At 41.2% G+C, this 19521-nt stretch overlaps 1 protein-coding gene across 1 annotated transcript; it reads left to right on the forward strand.

The window, feature by feature from the left end:
• The first annotated feature begins 1720 nt into the window (after window positions 1-1720).
• On the forward strand, window positions 1721-18882 carry LOC306776959 (nardilysin-like). Its single transcript, XM_079267864.1, has 31 exons — window positions 1721-1836; window positions 2810-3044; window positions 4538-4814; window positions 5128-5209; window positions 5385-5538; window positions 6439-6512; window positions 6739-6834; window positions 7127-7249; window positions 7798-7855; window positions 8263-8336; window positions 8649-8718; window positions 9139-9216; window positions 9311-9431; window positions 9788-9846; window positions 10533-10587; window positions 11117-11221; window positions 11416-11539; window positions 12025-12111; window positions 12241-12360; window positions 12952-13003; window positions 13112-13262; window positions 13342-13469; window positions 13953-14115; window positions 14575-14606; window positions 15094-15232; window positions 16193-16240; window positions 16623-16675; window positions 16761-16844; window positions 16992-17199; window positions 17598-17687; window positions 17910-18882. Exons 2-31 carry the CDS (start codon window positions 2839-2841, stop codon window positions 18120-18122), a joined length of 3324 nt encoding a protein of 1107 aa, XP_079123990.1. The 5' UTR covers window positions 1721-1836; window positions 2810-2838; the 3' UTR covers window positions 18123-18882.
• Window positions 18883-19521: the final 639 nt, after the last annotated feature.

Below are 19521 nucleotides of genomic sequence, written 5' to 3' on the forward strand. Positions count from 1 at the left end.
GCGTCATACTGAGGGTGTTTTATACTCACGCACACATGTGAGCAGAGCTGATGAGTGAAGAGCACATGGTTCTCTCCTTCCCCTTTAGCAGGTGTAGTCACATAGCCGTCGTGTTTGCAGTGTTTCCTACATGAATGTGTATGTGTGTGTGTGTGTGTGTGTGAGTGTGATTTTAGAGCCAACATTGTGTTGCAGATGGTTATCATGGTATTTATTGCGTGTTGAGTTGTAATGTTTCATTGTGTTTCTGTACAGTATCTTTGACGGGAATGTGATATTTTGATTTTGTCATGTCAGCTGAGATACAAGTACGTGTGTGTGTTTACGAAAGACGTCAAGAAAAAAAGAAAGACGACGAGAAAAAAAATTGTGCATTCATGATTAAATATTGAAGATAGAAAAAAAACAAGATCCTGCCAAATTGTTATAGCTACCACAGCGCACGTTTTTGTGTGTAACTCCACATGTGTCTTCATATTGATTCAGAGAAATGTACAATAATATTGCCATTGTCTTCATATAATTATTTTTTAAGTGAATTTGTAAATTATAGATTTAGGAATTATAACGGTGTTGAGTATGAATTTATTTTTCATGCTGTGTATACCATGGACAAATTATATAGCGAGTGTTGTCTTACAGTTCACTCCTGTATGTAGGAGAAGCACAAAGTGATTGTACAATATATTGTGAATGTTTGTATATTATAGATGCAATTTAGGATAATAAAAATCACAATATTTAAATCATAACATTTGTTTTGTCTCTATGTGGCTATTGTTGACTTTTTCTTACCTTTTTTTGTTTTGAATAAGTTTGTTACGCTACATCTTGTACTGCCAGTTTTGCTACTAGTATTTGATTAATAATAAAGTAAAAACTTGAATACTGGGATAATGAATAAAGACTGCTTCAAAGTGCAGGTCAACTTTACTAGATTGAGAAGATTTTATGCATAAATGCAATGAAGTTCCTTGATGGCTCATTAACTTTTCTCTCTTTAACTTTTAACTTGCTTAACTTTTTCTCTGAATACATCCTGTATATGAGAACAAGAATTTCATATCAAACGACTCCACTAACTTGAAATGCAGCTTAAAAGGAAGTTTTGCAGACACTATTCTGGGCTGAAAAACTATATTATTTAATCTGCATTTAATGTGTGTCAAATTTACAGTTACAATTAGTTAGACAATGTACAATTACATTCTTACAAATTAAACCTATGGCAGCAAAGGACTGCGTTCTTGAGACAGAAACAGTTTTTTATTGTGACTAAACTGGATTTCAATCTAATGGATTTACATTTTTTAATGACTTAATTTTGCTATTCAGTTTTTTTCGGTTCGAGATTAAATACACAGGCCGCCATTGTAAATAAGAATTTGGTTGGATAAAGGTAAAATTAAAATTGTTTTATCAATTGATAGCTATGGAAGCCCATTTCCGCCAGCTTCTTTTTTTTTGAGTGGGGAGGGGTTATTTTTTAATTTCTTTCTGGGTGGATTTATTGAAATTTTGTTTTATTTTTTAGTTACCTTTTTTTTTTTTTAATTCGGAAATGGGCTTCCATAGCTATCGCCATTGAAATAACAACTACTATCATGACCATGACGCAGTTTTTTTCAATCAAATTTACCGCTGTCGACCAATCAGATTGTGTGTATTTGTCTGCGATGGACTTGCTCTCAGCCAATCACAGGCTTTGTTTTGGCTAACTGCTACCTTACCCTTCGGCGGCTGTACTGAACCCAAAGCTGAAGCTATAACGTTACATCCATGTACTGAAACCAAAACTCAACAACTTCCATCGACATTAAGCTAACAGAAACAAAGGTGAGTGACTCATTATGTCAGCGCATAACAGACCAAACTGCGGTGTCATGTTTCCACGAGTTCAGCTATAGTTGGCTAGCTAACGGCTCCACTAAACCAACGAGTCGTGTTGTAGCCAGTGTGGCTAAACTAATTAACGTTATGTTTAACAGCGTTGTGTCTCTTCTCAACAACAGGATTAGTGAAAGCCGTTGTGTTGCTTAATAAACTAATTTACCACCCGATATAACGGTCTAACTGAATTACTTCCTGTCTTCAAAGAAGCAGTATTCAGAGTGACGTTATGTTTGAAGTTAGCAGAAACAGTTAGCTTGCTAGCTTCCCAGTGTTTCCTGTCAACTAACCTACGAAATATAGTTATATATATTATTATTATATTATATTATATATATATAGTGCACCTGTGAAGATCACTGACGTAAGGTTATTTTTGTCACGCACTCTGGATCCTAATAATGATTTTCATCACTGATTAAAGGAAAAGTTCACATTCTCGGTATCTATCTTCAGCTAACAGTACTCAAGTAACGTTACTTGGATAGTAGTCATTTAAACCGTCGATTTTTCTTTCTAATTAATTGTATTAATCATCTAGACTTAAAATGGTCCAAACTATATCCGTGTTACAATGATATAAAATGGAGAAAAGTAACAAATCCTCACATTTGAGGAAGAACAAGAACATGTTTGGTAGTTTTGCCTGATGAATTACGGTACTGAAACAATGAATCTATCATCAAAATGGCTGGCAATTCATTTACTTTTTATTGACTCTTCGATTAGTCGACTGGTTGTTTCAGCTCCAGAGGTTTGCTCCCAATCAGCGTTCATGATGTCCAACACTGGTGTTGGGTGATAAGGCCGGGCTCACAGTTGGGGTTCCAGAAAATGTACAATGTTAATACAGAATGTCGACAACATGACCTACAATACTAAAGCTGTAATATACTTGTGTGTTCTCCTGCATGTCTAGCGCTGTCACTCCAGAGGGTCTCTTTCAAAATGCCTCAGACCAACAAGTCAATGAGCAGTGGAGGTGCGCAAGGTCAAGTATCTGCCCCAGACCAGGGTGAGCCACCACCACCACCACCACCACAGGATGTCAGGGCCCAGGGGGCCGCTGGGGCTGCTAGAGGTGGAGGAGTCGCTGTGGAAGACCAGGGAGACCCAGAGATCTTCAGATCACCCAGTGACCCAAAGAAATACAGGTGGGAGAGTGAAAGGTGTCCGGTTTAAATGCCAGACATGATTGTGATAGTAGATAGGGCTGCACAATTATGGCCAAAAGGATAATCTTTACTATTTCTCACAATTATTCATTGATTTTACGGGTAACATATTATTGTGCTCTCACAGAGCACTGCTTTCACTGCCATGTTGTACTACACACCTGCTAATGTACACATACATTGTTTGCATCGAAATAAGACTGGTCCTTATTCACAGTAAATGTCCTAGTAGCAAAATATAATTTAACCTAAAAGTTTTACCCAAAATGAAATCAGCCGAACACTGCTTTCACTTTCATGTTGTATGAGGCTTCATTCCTGCTAGTAAACAAATATTTAAATCAAAATAAGACTTAACAATAAGGTTTCTTCTATTCTGAACTGCAGCTGTTGCATTCAGGAACGTTTTTTAAAGGCTGCTGGTGTAAGGTGCGCGCAGCGGCAAGACAGCTCCCCAAAAAAGAAGCCAAAACATCTGGATTGCCCCTGGTAGCTGGCTGGTAGTTTCGGAAGCACTTGATCAGAAATACAGCGGTATTTTCTAAGACCAGAGCACACATTTTTAGACGTCAATATTGCTGTTGATCGGGTTTATTTAATTGCGGGATGTCAAAACCGTGACTGCGATTAATATTTGATGAATTGTGCGTCACTAATAGTAGATATGTGATTTTTGCGTGAATTCAAAAGACAAACTACGAATAAATTTGCTTGCGATATGTTGCGTAATTTAGCTGTTCCTCAACAAAAAGTAAGCAAAATCTCCCTTGTAATATAATACAAGACAGCTGTTTTACAAATGTATTTTATGTGAAAGGAAATGCATTCATCATGTTTGTTAGACCTCAAGAAACACTGAAGGTGAAGTTCAACCTTTGTTTGTTTCTAAGTCCACAGGGGATCTGTTAACACACGAGGTTCAGTAAAATTACCCGTCACTCCGTATGACTTAATGTGTAATTTGGGTTTTAAAAATCACACTCTGTTTCAGAATCATAACTCTGAACACACAGACACATATATTTTGAGTCAGTATGACTCAAGCTTTGTTTATGCTTGCGTGTGGCACCGTAAGGTGATTCTCCTTCGATGGCGCACACACGGTTGTTTATGCTCAATGTGCTGTTTGTTGCTTCTCCGAAACGCCAGAGGGTGTACAAACAAAAGTGTAACTGCCAAAACAGCATAGACCATCCTCCTCAATACCGAGGATGAATTGTAATAGACTGTTAACTGATGTCTCCTTTTCATGGACTACTTTTATTGCCCTGAAAACAAATAAGTATTAAATACATTATAAAGAAACAAATGTTGAATATCCTGTAAACAATTTGATTTGTCTAAAAATATAAAGTCAAATGTTTTTGTGTGAAATCCTTAGGCATGTTGATAATGCTTTTTTTCAGTGAATATTAGTGACAGTAAACACAGTGAGCTCCAGTGTTTGACTGTTGCTGTCCCGCTCTCTGCAGATACATTGAGCTGAGTAACGGCCTCCGAGTGCTCCTCATCTCCGACTTCAGCAGGGCGGACGCAAAGGGAGGCAGTGAAAACGGAGGGGACCAGGGGGAGACAGAGGACCGGGAGGATGAGGAGGAAGAGAGGGGGGCTGAGGAGGAAGGGGATTCTGGTGAGGGGTCGGAGGAGGAAGAGGAGGAGAATGAAGAGGTAGAGCAAGACAGCGACTTTGATGAGCTGGACGAGGATAACGTGGAGAAGAAGAAGAAGAAAGGGAGCTCTGAGAAGCAGGTGGGTGAAGTAACGATACACTAATCAAAAGAGTCTATATATTTTTTTTCTACCACAAATACTCACTCGAGCACCAAATGTGGATTAATCCACCGCTGAAAATAGTCCCCAACAAATAAACTATTTACTCCTGTTTGTTTGATAGGAACTACAGTGACCAGCTGTTTAAGATTACTGAGCCTTTTCTAATAGAATAGCTAAAGTAATGGTGTTTAAATGATGTTATTCATTGAGTCACTGACGTAGAGAGCAGTTAGTAAAATGGTTACCGTGAAGATGACTGCGGTGTTGTTGAAAATGTGTGTGTTTTCAGGCGGCAGCTGCTCTGTGCATCAGTGTGGGGAGCTTCAGTGACCCGGAAGACTTGCCTGGCCTCGCCCACTTCCTGGAGCACAGTGAGTGCACCTTTAATGCTGCATTCTGACTTCTTAGATCTGCAAATCTGAGCTGATAGTTTTGTGTTATTTGCATGCAGAGCGTTTTACCAGAGAAATGCTGTGGCGCGTTTCTGGCTATTAATCTCGTCTCCTGATTTCTTCTTTACTTTTCATTTCCTCCTCTGATGTTCAGTGGTGTTTATGGGCAGTGAGAAATACCCAGCGGAGAATGGCTTTGACGCCTTCCTGAAGAAGCACGGCGGGAGCGACAACGCCTCCACCGACTGTGAGAGAACCATCTTTCAGTTCGACGTGCAGAAGAAGTATTTTAGAGAAGCGCTCGACAGGTGAGGCTGGCTTCGGCGCAGATAACCACGAACTTTGTGACAAATACCATACAAAACAGAAGCTGTGGCAGAGCTCTAGTATAGGCCCAGAATGTGACTGACGGTGAACCATAGGCCAGTAAGAAGGGTTTCCTGTCAAAAGATTTTGGGCGTCTCCCCGCGGTGAAAGCCAGTGTCCTGTGTGTTTGTGTTGATGGCAGCTCTTTGTTGGCCATCTGGCTCTCTGATGGGAGGTGAAGCGGTTCATTTAAGATCACCACGAGCACTCAGCCGCACTCTAACAGGCCCGCTGATGTCCTCTCTGTTGCCATGTTGTTACTGTCGCTGTTTGTAGACCAGCAGTCGGTCCATGCGAACACGTCGGATGAGGAGACCCCTGCAGTTTGTTCTGCAGGTGAATTACTCCGGTTGAGTCAATGACCTCTTCATAAAGCAGCTGCCAGAATGTAAGCTCTGCAGGAGAACATGTGTAACCAGTGTGGCTGTTCCTTTGCAAAGAGGGCTGGATTGTTTTAACAGCGGGGCTGCAGCTAATTATTATTTTACTCTTCAATTAATTATTTTTTATTTTTTATTGAACACTTAATCTTCTGTTCGATAAAATGTCAGAAACCGAGAAAAAGGAGCGTGCTCCCAGAGTCCAATGTGACGTCTTTGAAAGCTTTTTTTGCCTTACCAAGAATTCAAATCACAAAGACATTCAGTTTCAAATCATATAAAACGAAGAGGTCTTCACATTGGAGAAGCCGGAAACAGAGAATGATCTAAGATGTGTGACATAAACAGTTAATCAATAAAGTACAATACAATCAAACAAGTAAATTATCCCGTTTTCAACTTGTTTCCCTTTGTCTCTGTCCCTCTCTCTCTCTGTCTCTCCACATAATGTTTGTGTTCCAGGTGGGCTCAGTTCTTCATCTGTCCTCTGATGATAGAAGATGCCATCGATAGAGAGGTGGAGGCTGTGGACAGTGGTGAGTGATACACGTTACACATCGTCAAACTGTTTCTGTAATCAGATGCATCTTAAAACTGCACCAGTGCCCCTTTTAAGCTGCTTTAGTTTTTGTTTTCACAAATGTTGCTGCTCGTGTTCTGTTCTGAACCCGGTCTATACCTGATATACTGACCTTTCAGCTCGAGTCACACTTCATAGTTTCTTTTCTTCATTCCTTCTCTCTTTTCTTATTTCCTGTTCAGAGTACCAGTTGGCGAGGCCGTCTGACTCGCATCGTAAGGAGATGCTGTTTGGGAGTCTGGCTAAACCCGGACACCCTATGGGCAAATTCTGCTGGGGTAAGAACAGCACGCCGCTGTTGTGCCTTTTACACTCAATCCGTGCAACTTTTCTGACCTTTCAATAATGAAAAAATCTTTTAAAAATGCTAGGTTTTAAATGGTGTTGAATACAAATACTTTTAAAGTCATAAACATGCTGTACGTTTCCACTTTTTCCAGAAATGGAAATGTCACGTATTTCAGTCTAAATTCATTTTTCGAGGTTTTAAAAAAGTCCTATTTCTAAGTTGATGAACTTGTAAAGACGTGGTTCGATGTCACCTCACTATTGAACATCTGTTCCTGTCAGGTAACGCTCAGACATTAAAGCACGATCCGAAAGAGAAGCAGATCAACACCTACCAGCGGCTCCGAGACTTCTGGAGGAGATATTACTCAGCTCATCACATGACGCTCACCGTTCAGTCCAAAGGTACTTACACAAACTCTCCAGAGATGACTGCAGAGGCTCTTTGAAGATGTCTGCTTTGTCTTTTTACTGATTTTTGCCGCTTGTTTTAGTATTTAAAAGCCCTCAGCTGGTCTGTGAGGCTGTAATGCTTGGGGGTCGGGGTGGTTGATTGTAAGGCACCCAACACCAAGACGGCGCGAAGACACTCAATGAAAAAAAATCAGGACGAAAGTAGTTTGCTGGAAATGTTTTAATGTCCGACCAACAGCCAGCGCTTATGAAAACCCTGCAGTATAGTACTGCAACATGCTAATGTCAACATCCAGCTTAAAGAGCAACGTTAACAGCAGGTCTGTAACCACACCCAAATGTGATGTCATCACGTACTGACACACTTCTACATCACAGCACCGCTGGAGGTCAGAAAAAACAAGGTTTACAGCTACTGCCAGGATGCTCCTTAATCGACGGCTAACTTTAGCGTGCTATGCTACCTGTAAGCAGCTGTTGGTATGATTGTGACGCTTGGTGAGATGTTGTGCTCTCTGACTGTGCTTTTTGTTGATTAGAGACTCTGGACACTCTGGAGCAGTGGGTAAAAGAGATCTTCATCAAAGTTCCCAACAAGTAAGACACAATTTTCGACCTAATCAAAATATTACAGGGCTCAGACAGTGGAGGTCTCTGGTCCCATGCTCAAAAGTAGAGTGCAGCAGACTTATACACTGTACATATGTAATCAACCCTCAATGACCCAAAATTTTCTAATAATACATCATTGTATATTATTAACCTTCTGGTTTCTTTAGGATTCTGTCCTAAGGAGACAATCTTAAAACTATCCAAATTTCTGCTGTTAAGCACTTTGTGATGTCGTGTCTGTGAAAAGCGCTCTATCAATAAATTTCATTCAAGTCATTATATTAACATTCTCAACATCGGTACATATGTGTCACACAATGAAAGACTATAATGAAAATAACACAAAGACAGGTTTGTGTTGTAACATCTTTTTATTATTGTTTGGTTTTTAGCGATGAACCTCGAGCCGACTTCTCTCACCTCCTGCAGCCGTTTGACACGCCGGCCTTCAACAAACTCTACAGAGGTCAGATAGTAATGGTAATATTAGTTGTAGTAGTAGTACAAGCAGGATATTTATTTCTTCTCATCTTTCACTCTTAAGTACTCTACACAGTAATGTTTACTTGTATATATATTTCTCATCTTATTTCATGTAGTAGTTCTACTATTAACATTTCTACATTGCATGAATAGTGTTAATAATTGGAGAAATCTAACCTTATAATTGTGAGTTCATGTAATTAATATTGCGGGTCTATGATGTGATTATTAAAAGGATTTTTAGGTCTAATTTCAACAGTACACACATACTAATACATGAGCATGTTTATTGCAGTTATCCCTGTGAGGAAGGTTCATGCTCTGACCATCAGCTGGGCCGTACCACCGCAGGGGAAACACTACAGGTGAGTCGGCCTCAAATACCCCCCCCCCCCCCCCCCCCCTTTCCAGGTAAGGCAACAGGGAATCCCAGCAATGGAAATTCCCCATTGTTTGTTGGTCATGGTGAAAAGGTGCTGTCCGCAACAATCTAATGTTCAATGTACGGTGGGGCTCACTTCGGTGGTGCGCATGTTGTGAAAAAGTCCAAAATAACGAACGGATAAAAACAAGAAAAAGCGCAAAGTTGGGGAGGAGCTCAAGACACAGCAGGTGTCCACTGCGTGATCTTAGACACTCAAATTTTGGGAACATTGTGAGAAAATGCTCACCTGGTCATGTACTGCACTCACGAGGCGGATGAATCACAGTCCAGCTGATCTACAGACGAGTCAAACTGTTGCCTGCACTCATTTCACAGAATTTGTGTCTGTTTTTTTTGCCAGAGTGAAGCCTCTTCACTACATCTCCTGGCTGATCGGACACGAAGGAACCGGCAGCATCCTGTCTCTGCTCAGGAAGAAGTGAGGCATGAAGAAATGAACTGATCGTAAATTGGCAATAAATGTTTGTTAAGTTCGTGCAAATGACTTTGTGTTTGTGTTTGTGTTTGTTTAGGTGCTGGGCTCTGGCTCTGTTTGGAGGAAACAGTGAGACGGGTTTCGACCAGAACACCACCTACTCGATCTTCTCCATCTCAATCACCCTGACTAACCAGGGCTACCAGAACTTCTACCAGGTCAACACACGCACACCAAAACACACAGCCGTGTTTGTCTGTCTATACTTGTGAGGACCCCTAACCTAAACCTGATTTTAACCTTAAAAGTGTTGAACAATCTTGTGATTTAGTGAGGACAAGCCAAAATACACGAGTATAAACCTGAAATTGGTCCTCACACACACACACACATAAATGGAATTGACAGTGGTTTTAACTCTCTTTTTTTTGTACGTAGAGACCACGTCTATGTCAGGAATTAAATGTATTTCTCTTAAACTGATGCTGATGGTGCTGCTGACTTTCACTCAACTGTTTAAATAGTCACCAAAAAAAGAATAATAAGAAAGGGTTGTTGTTTTATTTCTGTGCAGGTGGTCCATTTTGTGTTCCAGTACTTGAAAATGCTTCAGACTCTCGGCCCGCAGCAGAGGTCAGGCTCCTCACAAGCACACTTATTTTGGGTACTATGGTGCACCATTGTAGTAAAGGTTTTCCCCTCATTCTGCCGCACAGGCACATGTGTGAACCCCCGATTTAAACTGTTTACATGAGGTTTTTAGTAAATGTTGATGTTTTGTTTACTGTTCATCCCTGAACTAGAAAAAGGCAACTGGAATTTTAGGATTCCAGAAGTAAAGATGAGATTTTTACATAAATGAATTATATGTATATTTTATTAGAGTAAAAAAGTATTCAATAATCCATCTTGCCTTCATTTGCAGGCCTTTAAATTAGCAAACTTAAACAAATCTAAATTAAACAGCCACATTTTTGCTTAAGTGAACAGCAGATTATTTTAGGGTGTTTCCGAGACAATTCATGAAACATTAATTCTCTTAAATCATCATTTCTACAGCACAAAATAAATTGAGACTCGCCTTTCACTTCAAATGGGAAATCTTAACTGTATCACAAGACATAAATTCAGTGGGGTGCACTTAAGTTCTTTTAAAAATACTATTTCTGAGGATGGCAACATAAAAATTGCTCTTTTAAGTAGTCGAGTATCTGTAGAACACCAACAATAACCATATGATGTGCACGTAGACACAGGTATCTGTGTCTTGTATATGTATGTATATGTTTCATATTTCAGCAAACTGTTTCTTCTTTTAGGATCTATGAGGAAATTCAGAAAATTGAAGCCAACGAGTTCCACTATCAGGAGCAGGTACTGTAAAAAACCCAACCTCTGTTGGTAAATGAGTGTTTACAACCAAATAACGACACACCGTTCAGTCAGCAGGTGATTAACAATCAGACGCTGTTGTGTTGGCAAATTAATCATCTTTGTTCTGATGAGTGTGAAGAAGGAGCTTCTGAGGAAATACTCATCAGTTGTGATTGTTAAAGCTACAATAATTATAATAATGACAATGATTGAAATGATAGTTTAAATAAATGAGATGAGCTTGTCCATCATCACTAATTACCGAGTGTGAGTGTAGCATGGATGTTTTCTCTCTACTAAATATATTTAAGTTAGAAATTCTATTCCAATGCCAATTAATTGGGTTCAAATTGAACCGCAACAGATCCAATATAAAATGTCTGACATATCTTGAAGCATTTATGAAGCCAACAAAGGCATGAAAACTCATGAAGAGTTAAAGAGAACATTGATGTGTGTCTTGAAGTAAACGTAAATATCTGATTATTATTATTGTGATGTTTGTCTCTGCCGCTGTCGGGACCGACAGACGGATCCCATCGAGTTTGTGGAGAACATCTGTGAGAACATGCAGCTGTTTCCCAAAGAGGACTTCCTGACCGGAGACCTGCTCATGTTTGACTTTGACCCGCAGGTAAGCAGGACCGCAAGACCCTGATCTGATCCAGAATCAGTACGAGTCCTGAGAATCTGAGTTGTTCAGAGGGGAAATGTAAATTTGGCTAAAATATAAGTAGTAATAATATTCATAGATTACTACGTGCTTGCCAGGTGTCGACATATATTCAGTAAATATAACTGTGTGTGTGTTTTCATGTGTGTGTTCAGGTGATCAGTGCCGCTCTGTCCCCGCTGACTCCCGACAGAGCGAATCTGCTGCTGCTGTCACCAGAGAACGAGGGTCAATGTCCACTCAGAGAGAAGTGGTTCGGTACCAGCTACAACATGGAGGGTGCGACACACACACACACACAGAAGTGTATCAGTTGCCGCTCTTGTTTTCTGATATCTTTATGTGCTCAGTTTATTGTTGCCAGAGTTGCTGCAAACATGTACTTGTGAGTGTAAATATCCATCCATCCCTTATCTGTACCCGCTTATTCTACTCAGGGCTGCTGAGGTAAATAAATACTGATATTTATATCAGTTGACATGAATTTGATATTTAATGATGCATTGTATGTATTACATATTCATCCTAAGCTGTAGACACATACATGTGTGAAACACCTACAGACAATGTCTGTATTGTTAAGTGCAGCTCATTTCCTGCTGAGTACTGAGAAAAATGAACTTGCATAATTTGGTCTGGGTATCACCATGTGTCCTCTTGTTTACTCTTGAAACGAAAGGAGAATCTTTACCAGAGTTAAGCAACCAAATATAAGAGAATGGTCCTTGAGTTAAACTTGGGGTGTGTTTGTTTTGTCTCACCAGACATCCTGGAGGAGTGGGCTCGGCGCTGGTCGGGAGACTTCAAACTCAATCCTGAACTCCACCTTCCTGCTGAAAACAAATTCATCGGTCAGTACAATCGCAACTATCCAACACCATCAGCTGATCCATCAGATTCATCATGAAGTTCTTCTCCTTTTTTGTTCCTTTTTCGTTTGTTTTCTTTCCCCCCTCATCTTCTCTTTCTTTGTGCTGCAGCGTCTGATTTCACCCTGAAGGAGTCCGACTGTCCGGACACCGAGTTTCCCGTCAGGATCACGAACAACGAGCGAGGCTGTATGTGGTACAAGAAGGACAACAAGTTCAAGATCCCCAAAGGTGAATGCAGGACGCATGCATGTTTGCAGGGCTGCCACTCAGTCAACACTTTCATTTTTTTATTCATCTGCTGATGGTGAGGCTGCAGAATCTTTTAAATAACGTCTCAAAACCTTTTATTCCATTTGTTTTCCATTCCAGAACTTTTAAAATCCTGGTTCAGCCAGGTAAAGCACAGTGTATACATGTATACATGAACTGTATTTATTATTATTTCATTATTATTTATTACATTAAATGTGCTTAACTACTAAAACAGTTTGCATTCAGTTTATTCACTTTGCAGTTACTGTCTACCACGAATAAATATCATGTGTCATATGTTCATATTGTAGCCCTACATTTTAACTTCTGCACCATTTTATGAGAATTAGTTTTCTCTTTTTTTACTTGCATGATGATCTTTTTATACATATTTAATGAGCATCATTAGAGGCAGCCTGACATCTAAGATTATTGTTTTCCAACAACTGCTGTTCTGCAATTGTTGTGCATATGACAATAAATAACTAGAAACTCAAACTTGGGATTTTAAATGAAGGAAAATAATAAATACTAATTTAACATGATCACATTTCTTCTGTCTTTCAGGTTATATTCGTTTCAACCTGATCTCCCCCATCATTCAGAAGAGTCCTGAGAAGTAAGAGACCGCTGATGCTTCTTCAATAATCCAGGATTTGTCTTCCTACGACGACCACGGGGGGCCATGCTGTTGCTGTCGTGTTCACCCGTGTTCTTCCTCTTTCAGTCTGGTTCTGTTTGACGTCTTTGTGAACATCTTGGCTCACAACCTGGCGGAGCCGGCCTACGAGGCCGACGTGGCTCAGCTGGAGTACAAGCTGGTGGCCGGAGAGCACGGGCTGGTGATCCGACTGAAGGGCTTCAACCACAAACTGCCGGTGAGGATCGATCCATGCCTCTCGCTCTCGCTCTCTCACTCACTCACACCATTGACGTCCCTCTCTGCTTGTTGTTCAGCTACTGTTGAAACTGATCGTGGATCATCTGGCAGACTTCAGAGCTGAGCTGGGCGTCTTCAACATGTTCACTGAGCAGCTGAAGAAAACCTACTTCAACATCCTCATCAAACCTGAGAGACTGGGCAAGTACGTCTGTCACACACACACAGTCTTTTTATATAACCATCATAGAGTATAAATTTGTTATGATCCGATTAGGATCTTGTATTTTTAATAATTCCATAAATTGTCAATTATTGACTGAATTATTGAGTCTTTTTACTGCCTTCATTTGAAGCTTGGAGACAGGCCTTTGAATCCTCCTTGTTGTCTGATGTGCTCCTCCTTTGCCCTGTTAAATGTTTGTTACTGCATTATGTTGTTAATACAAACTCTACACTTCCTGTATCCGTTTGAAATGATACGCCCCGTAGAGTTTGAGTGGACAGAATCCCCTCATTTCTAACGAGGCAGTGGTTAACTGTCCTCATTTTGTTGCTTCATTGGGGAGACTCCATCATTGCAGCCTGGCGGAGTGTGCGTCTGTTAGAATGCACTTGCTGGGAAGCAGCTGGCTCCGTACAGAAGGTTACCTTCGACTTGTTTACCTCTCTATCCGTCTCTCTGCAGGGACGTGCGTCTGCTGATCCTGGAGCACTGCCGCTGGTCAGTCATTCAGAAGTACCAGGCTGTCACGAAGGGTCTGACCGTCGATGACCTCATCACCTTTGTCACTGGGCTGAAGGCGGAGCTGTACGTTGAGGGGCTGGTGCAGGGAAACTTCACCAGCACGGTGAGACACACCGAAACGCACACTGCAAAACCAAACCTTTATTTTCAGTCAGTTCCCCCAAATAACAACAATGCACTCTGTTAGTTTTATAAGAAAATGTCCAAAATCCAAAAATATACACAAGGTTAGTAGTAAGGGTCAGAGGGTGCTCATATCTCAAAGCTGCTTATTGGTGAGTTGCATGTAGATATATATGAGAAATTGCATTAACAGTTGCTATCTATGTACAATACCAAATCTGAAGTACAGGTATATGGTTATTTAAGAAGTTCACACGTATGTCTGTGATACTGCACTGCAACTATTGATTCATTGTGTGGTCTATAAAACGCATTAAACGTCTTATTTTTGTTTTAAAACCCACAGATGTTTTTATGTCCACTTGTTTTACTGAAGATTGTCTGTTGAGGTAACCGGGTTGAAAGCTTGTAATCTCACGCTCATTGTTTCCTCCAACAGGAGTCCAAAGAGTTTCTGCAGTACTTCATTGAGTGAGTATTCTGTGTCATTTCTTTATTGCACTGTCAGTGTTTCTGGTTATGGAGGTTTGATTCAAAAGTTAAAATTAGCGGATAAAGTTCTCACTCTTGAAATACTTTTAAAAGTACTGTTACGACCGGCTCGGGAGTCGCAACATAAGGACGGACACCACATCAAGTTAGATTCAGAGAAACGCACGGGTGCCAGTTTATTACAGGACACACATAAACCGTAATGTGCAAATCTAACTGAAGACTGAGTGCCAGGCAGATGAGAGCGAGCGAGGACGGAGCAAGGAGGCGCTTATGTAGGTAACCCACATCTTCGTCCAGGTGCCCTCAATCACTCGTCAGGGAGCTGCACCTAGAACTCAGAGGACACAGAACACACACACACCCAAGCACAAACACTCACAGCAGGACATAGACCCATGCGTAACAGTACAAGTTACTTAAATGTTGACACTTTTATAAATTGTCGCGTTAAACTGTAATCCAGTAAGCTCCAGTTCCAGCCGCTGTCGGCGGAGGTCCCGGTGTTGTTCCGGGTGGTGGAGCTCCCTCAGAAGCAACATCTCTGTAAAGTGAAATCTCTGAACAAAGGAGACGCCAACTCTGAGGTCACAGTCTACTATCAGGTAAGCGCACCGTGACACCTCTCACCCTGTCAGATGCACATTTATTCCCATCTATTGTGTGTTTGAAGGTTGAGTTTACACAAACCTCTTCTTCAGTCTGCTCATGCAGATTGTTTCAGTTTTAAATGCCAAGATTTCAAGATATCAGCAGCGGAGCAATGATAGTGTATTTAAGAAGTCAACCATATGGCCGTATGCTAATTATGACTATTTCACAAATGTGTTATATGATACAATTTATGAATCGGTGACATTTTGTACAGACGTGGATGTAAACTGCAATATGACTGACATACAACTGTGATGTGTTGATTCTAGTTTTATAACTGTATCAATAATGATCATTACTTCACATCTTGTATGTCTGCAGTTTGATAGAATATAACGAGGTACAATTATGCAAGTAGTGTGATTAAGTACAATTATGAGGTACTTGTACTTTACTTGAGTGTTTTCCTTTTAATGACTCTTTTTTTCTTCTACTCCACGACATCTCACAGATATCTATTGTACTTTTTAACTTTACTACAGTTATCTGACAACTTTAGTTACTTTTCAAATTACATATAATATGATGTTTTGTTATAAATTAAACTACCCAACAGTTTATGCCTGCAGCTGAAATGATGAGTCCATTCATCAATTAGTCAATTGACAGAAAATGAATTGGCAACTATTTTGATGGTTTAAGTAATTTTTCATGTAAGAACATGAAATGGTTCACTGGTACTTTTACTACTTTAACTACATTTTCCTGATTGAACTTATATACTTTTACTTATGTAACATTTTAAATGCAGGGCCTTTATTTGTAACAGAGTATTTGTACGGTGTGGTACTCGTCCTTTTACTTGAGTCAATGATCTGAATGCTTCCTCCACCACTAATATGCCGTCTGGTCTTCCTTTTCTGTTTACTCTCTGCTCTTGTTGACGCGTCCACATCTGGATTGTGTTTCAGTCGGGCCTGAAGAATCTCAGAGAGCACGCTCTGATGGAGCTGATGGTGGTGAGTGTTTTTAACACCATCTCACCGACACTAGTGACAACATACTGAGTCCCCTCTTGTCCCAGAAAACACTTTGATATAAGTTCTGTTGGGAGAAATTCCCGGTTTTATTTATTTTTATGAATTAATCAGAGTACTCACAAGAACGTAGCACTATCAGAACGCGAGATATTTTTTAAATTCATGAATGAGTCTCTAAAGTGTTTGTCAACAGTATTATAAATCAATTGACAATTTCACTGTTAGATTTGAACTTAAGATTTGAAACAATAAAAAAGTACTCCAGCTGTTTTGCTGTCGATATTAAAATGAAAGCAGGTGTGTTGTTGTAAAATGTGCAAACATCAGGCTCACAGTGCATGCCATTGGGCTGCTTCCACAGATGCACATGGAGGAGCCCTGCTTTGACTTCCTCAGGACGAAGGAGACACTGGGGTCAGTGGCAGTCATTTGTGCTGAGTGTGCAGATCAGTAATGTGCGCTCACAGCTGTTTAATCACCAAACCTCATGATCCCTCAGGTACCAAGTGTACCCGACCTGCAGGAACACCTCGGGGGTGCTGGGATTCTCCGTCACCGTGGAAACACAGGCCACTAAGTTCAGGTGAGTCCCCCCCACTAACTCACACACACTTAATGCCCCTGGCCTGATTTGGCGTTGCGGCTTGTGTGATGCCTGGATGGTGTCTAGTTATCGCCTGTGTTTGCTCCTTTTACCTGTTTTTAAAAACGCTCCTCTTCCTCCTCGCAGCACCGAGTTGGTGGAGGCGAAGATCGAGGAGTTCCTGGTCAGCTTCGGGGAGCGTCTGTCCGGTCTGAGCGAGGAGGCCTTCAGGACCCAGGTGACGGCTCTCATCAAGCTGAAGGAGTGCGAGGACGCTCACCTGGGAGAGGAGGTGGACCGCAACTGGTTTGAGGTCGTCACACAGCAGTACGTCTTCAAGAGGCTCAACAAGGAGGTGAGACACCTGCTCTCTCTCTCTCATATTGTGTCTCTCTCCGGGTGCTCTTCATTATGCTCACGGTCCTCCTGGCTTCTCTCACTCGCGTCTCTTCCTCACTTCTTAGCTAGTCCCAGCGAGGATGTGAGAGGGAGGCGCAAGTATGAGACGCGAGGCCGGAGTCAAGAGATTCATTTGAGAAGTTTCTAGGTCATTGGGTGCAGAGCGCTAACCCGAATTAATTCTTATAGAATAGTCCTGCAATGTAATAATAAGTGTCAAATATTCACATGTAAAATACTCTTCATACGTAGATATAGTGTGTATCAGAAACAGTGTGGAGGTGCTCACAGTTGGTGTGGATGCTGGTTGTGGTCCTGCTCTGTGGTTCTAACATGTTGTGGTCTCCGCTGCAGATCGAGGCTCTGAAGCTGTTCTCTCAGGAGGAGCTGGTCTTCTGGTTCCTGGAACACAGAAACGCCAGCAGCAGGAAGCTCAGTGTACATGTAAGAGTCTTTGGGGTCATTTAAATTGTAGACAAAAACAAATACTCAATCAGTACTTCTGCTGTCGTCACAAGTTTCCTTGTGCTACGCTTTTGTTGTCTGTACAGAAAAATGGTTTGACAGAGCCAGGCTTAAAGAACGCAGTACTTTGAGTCGAGGAACTGTTTCCAATCCGAGGAAGAGAAAATAAACGATCTTCAACATGTTGGTTTTCTCGGTTAGGTTGTTGGTTTTGGGGTGGAGGAGAACGACCCACCAGAACCAAGCAGCGCTGACAACCCCGACATCCCGGCCTCCTCGTCCTACAGTGAAGTGTGCGAGCTGACCTTCCTGCCGACCTCCTCGCCGCTGCTCAAGGACACCGTGCTCATCGGCAACTTCCGAGCGTTCACCTCCTCCCTCCCGCTCCACCCCTACCACAAAATCCTCAGCTAGGCCACTCCCACTAGAGACCGACAGGATGGGACTAAAGGCCTACTTGTGTTAATAATAGTTAAGTAATCATGTTAACCGCTAGCATCGATGTCTGATCGAAGAGGACACTTTTAGGACGGGCGTTTCACGTGTTTAGTTCCTTTTGTTTTATGTACTGAAACGCTGCATTCTCATGCCTTTGGAAAAATATAAAGTGTAACTGTGGACACATATTTTAAAAGCATCTCATGCTCAAATGTTTTATGACTGTTGAAATAATACACAAACTTTAAAATGCAGAAAATAACCTTTTTTTTTATGTAGCATAACGGCTCAACATATACAAGCAAATAAGGAACTGAGTCGACACAAACTAAAGTATAAACAACTCTTATTCAAACTGCTATAAAATACTGTTCAGCTCACATTTCAGGCATGATATGATTCTTGGGAGTTTCAGACAAAGTTGGGTAAAATATGTTCATTGTTACTGTGAAGAAGCTGAACAGAAAACCACGTCACAGCATTCTGATGGATTCAGATTAGTCCGATTGTTCATTTAGTTTTGAGATGAGAGCTCCTTTGTTCCCAGATGAAGTGACTGCAGCGTGATGACTCAGGGCTCTGCTTTAAAACACATGAAACGTCACAGAAGGGCAGGATTATCATTTCAATGTAGGTGCCAGTACCACTGTTAAATCATTTATTTCTTCTGGGTTTACATATATGTGTTCATACTGTAATCACGGATGATGTGAATGAAATAAATGTATAGACGAACTGTATCTGGTGACAGAAGATGTTTTCACTCAGAATGTCGGGCAGTAGTTTGTGGAGACTGGACGGTGCCATCAAACTTATTTTAATGAATTAATAACTGCATTCCTATTAATACTACCGTGATTGAATGTTTGAGTTAAGAGTTTTGTTTATGTCCACACATCCCTGTGGACAAAAGTAGTAGTGTCTCCAATAACCAGTGTCCCTTTAGAAAACCTCATTTTACAGCAGAAGGGGTCCCCCCCCTTCCCTCCAGCAATACGGCCAGGGTCTCCAGCAACATGGTCTCTGGGTTTGGTCCCAGCAGGGACCGGCAGCGAGGCTCGGCTCCTAGCAGGAGGAGGAGGATACACTGCTGCCAGGCGCTAAGCTCTCCTCTCACCAGAGTTTACAAGTTCAGGTTGAAAGCTGCAGCAAAGCCGGATCTGGGTCTGGAGTCTGAGCTGAAGGAGTTTCTGGTGAACCTGCATGATTTTGCGCAAAACCTAAGCTGGAGGCACAGAGTTAAAACTTTATAGAAATAGCCAATCTTCTCGCTGATGGTCTCGTCTTAAACAACTGATAAAGGTCATATAGAGGCATAGGCATTACATGGAGACGGATTCAAGTTGGAAGTTTCTCAGTAACTAAGTATGTCAAA

Source organism: Melanostigma gelatinosum (genome assembly GCF_949748355.1).
Source record: "Melanostigma gelatinosum genome assembly, chromosome: 4".
NCBI lineage: Eukaryota > Metazoa > Chordata > Actinopteri > Perciformes > Zoarcidae > Melanostigma > Melanostigma gelatinosum.

Bases quoted from the DNA above. Each gene is read 5' to 3' on its own strand.
- LOC306776959 (XM_079267864.1), top strand. From the start codon at position 2,839: ATGCCTCAGACCAACAAGTCAATGAGCAGTGGAGGTGCGCAAGGTCAA. The intron at 4,815-5,127 runs GTGGGTGAAGTA...GTGTGTTTTCAG, and splicing joins AAGGGAGCTCTGAGAAGCAG to GCGGCAGCTGCTCTGTGCAT. The intron at 12,361-12,951 runs GTGAATGCAGGA...TCTGTCTTTCAG, and splicing joins CAAGTTCAAGATCCCCAAAG to GTTATATTCGTTTCAACCTG.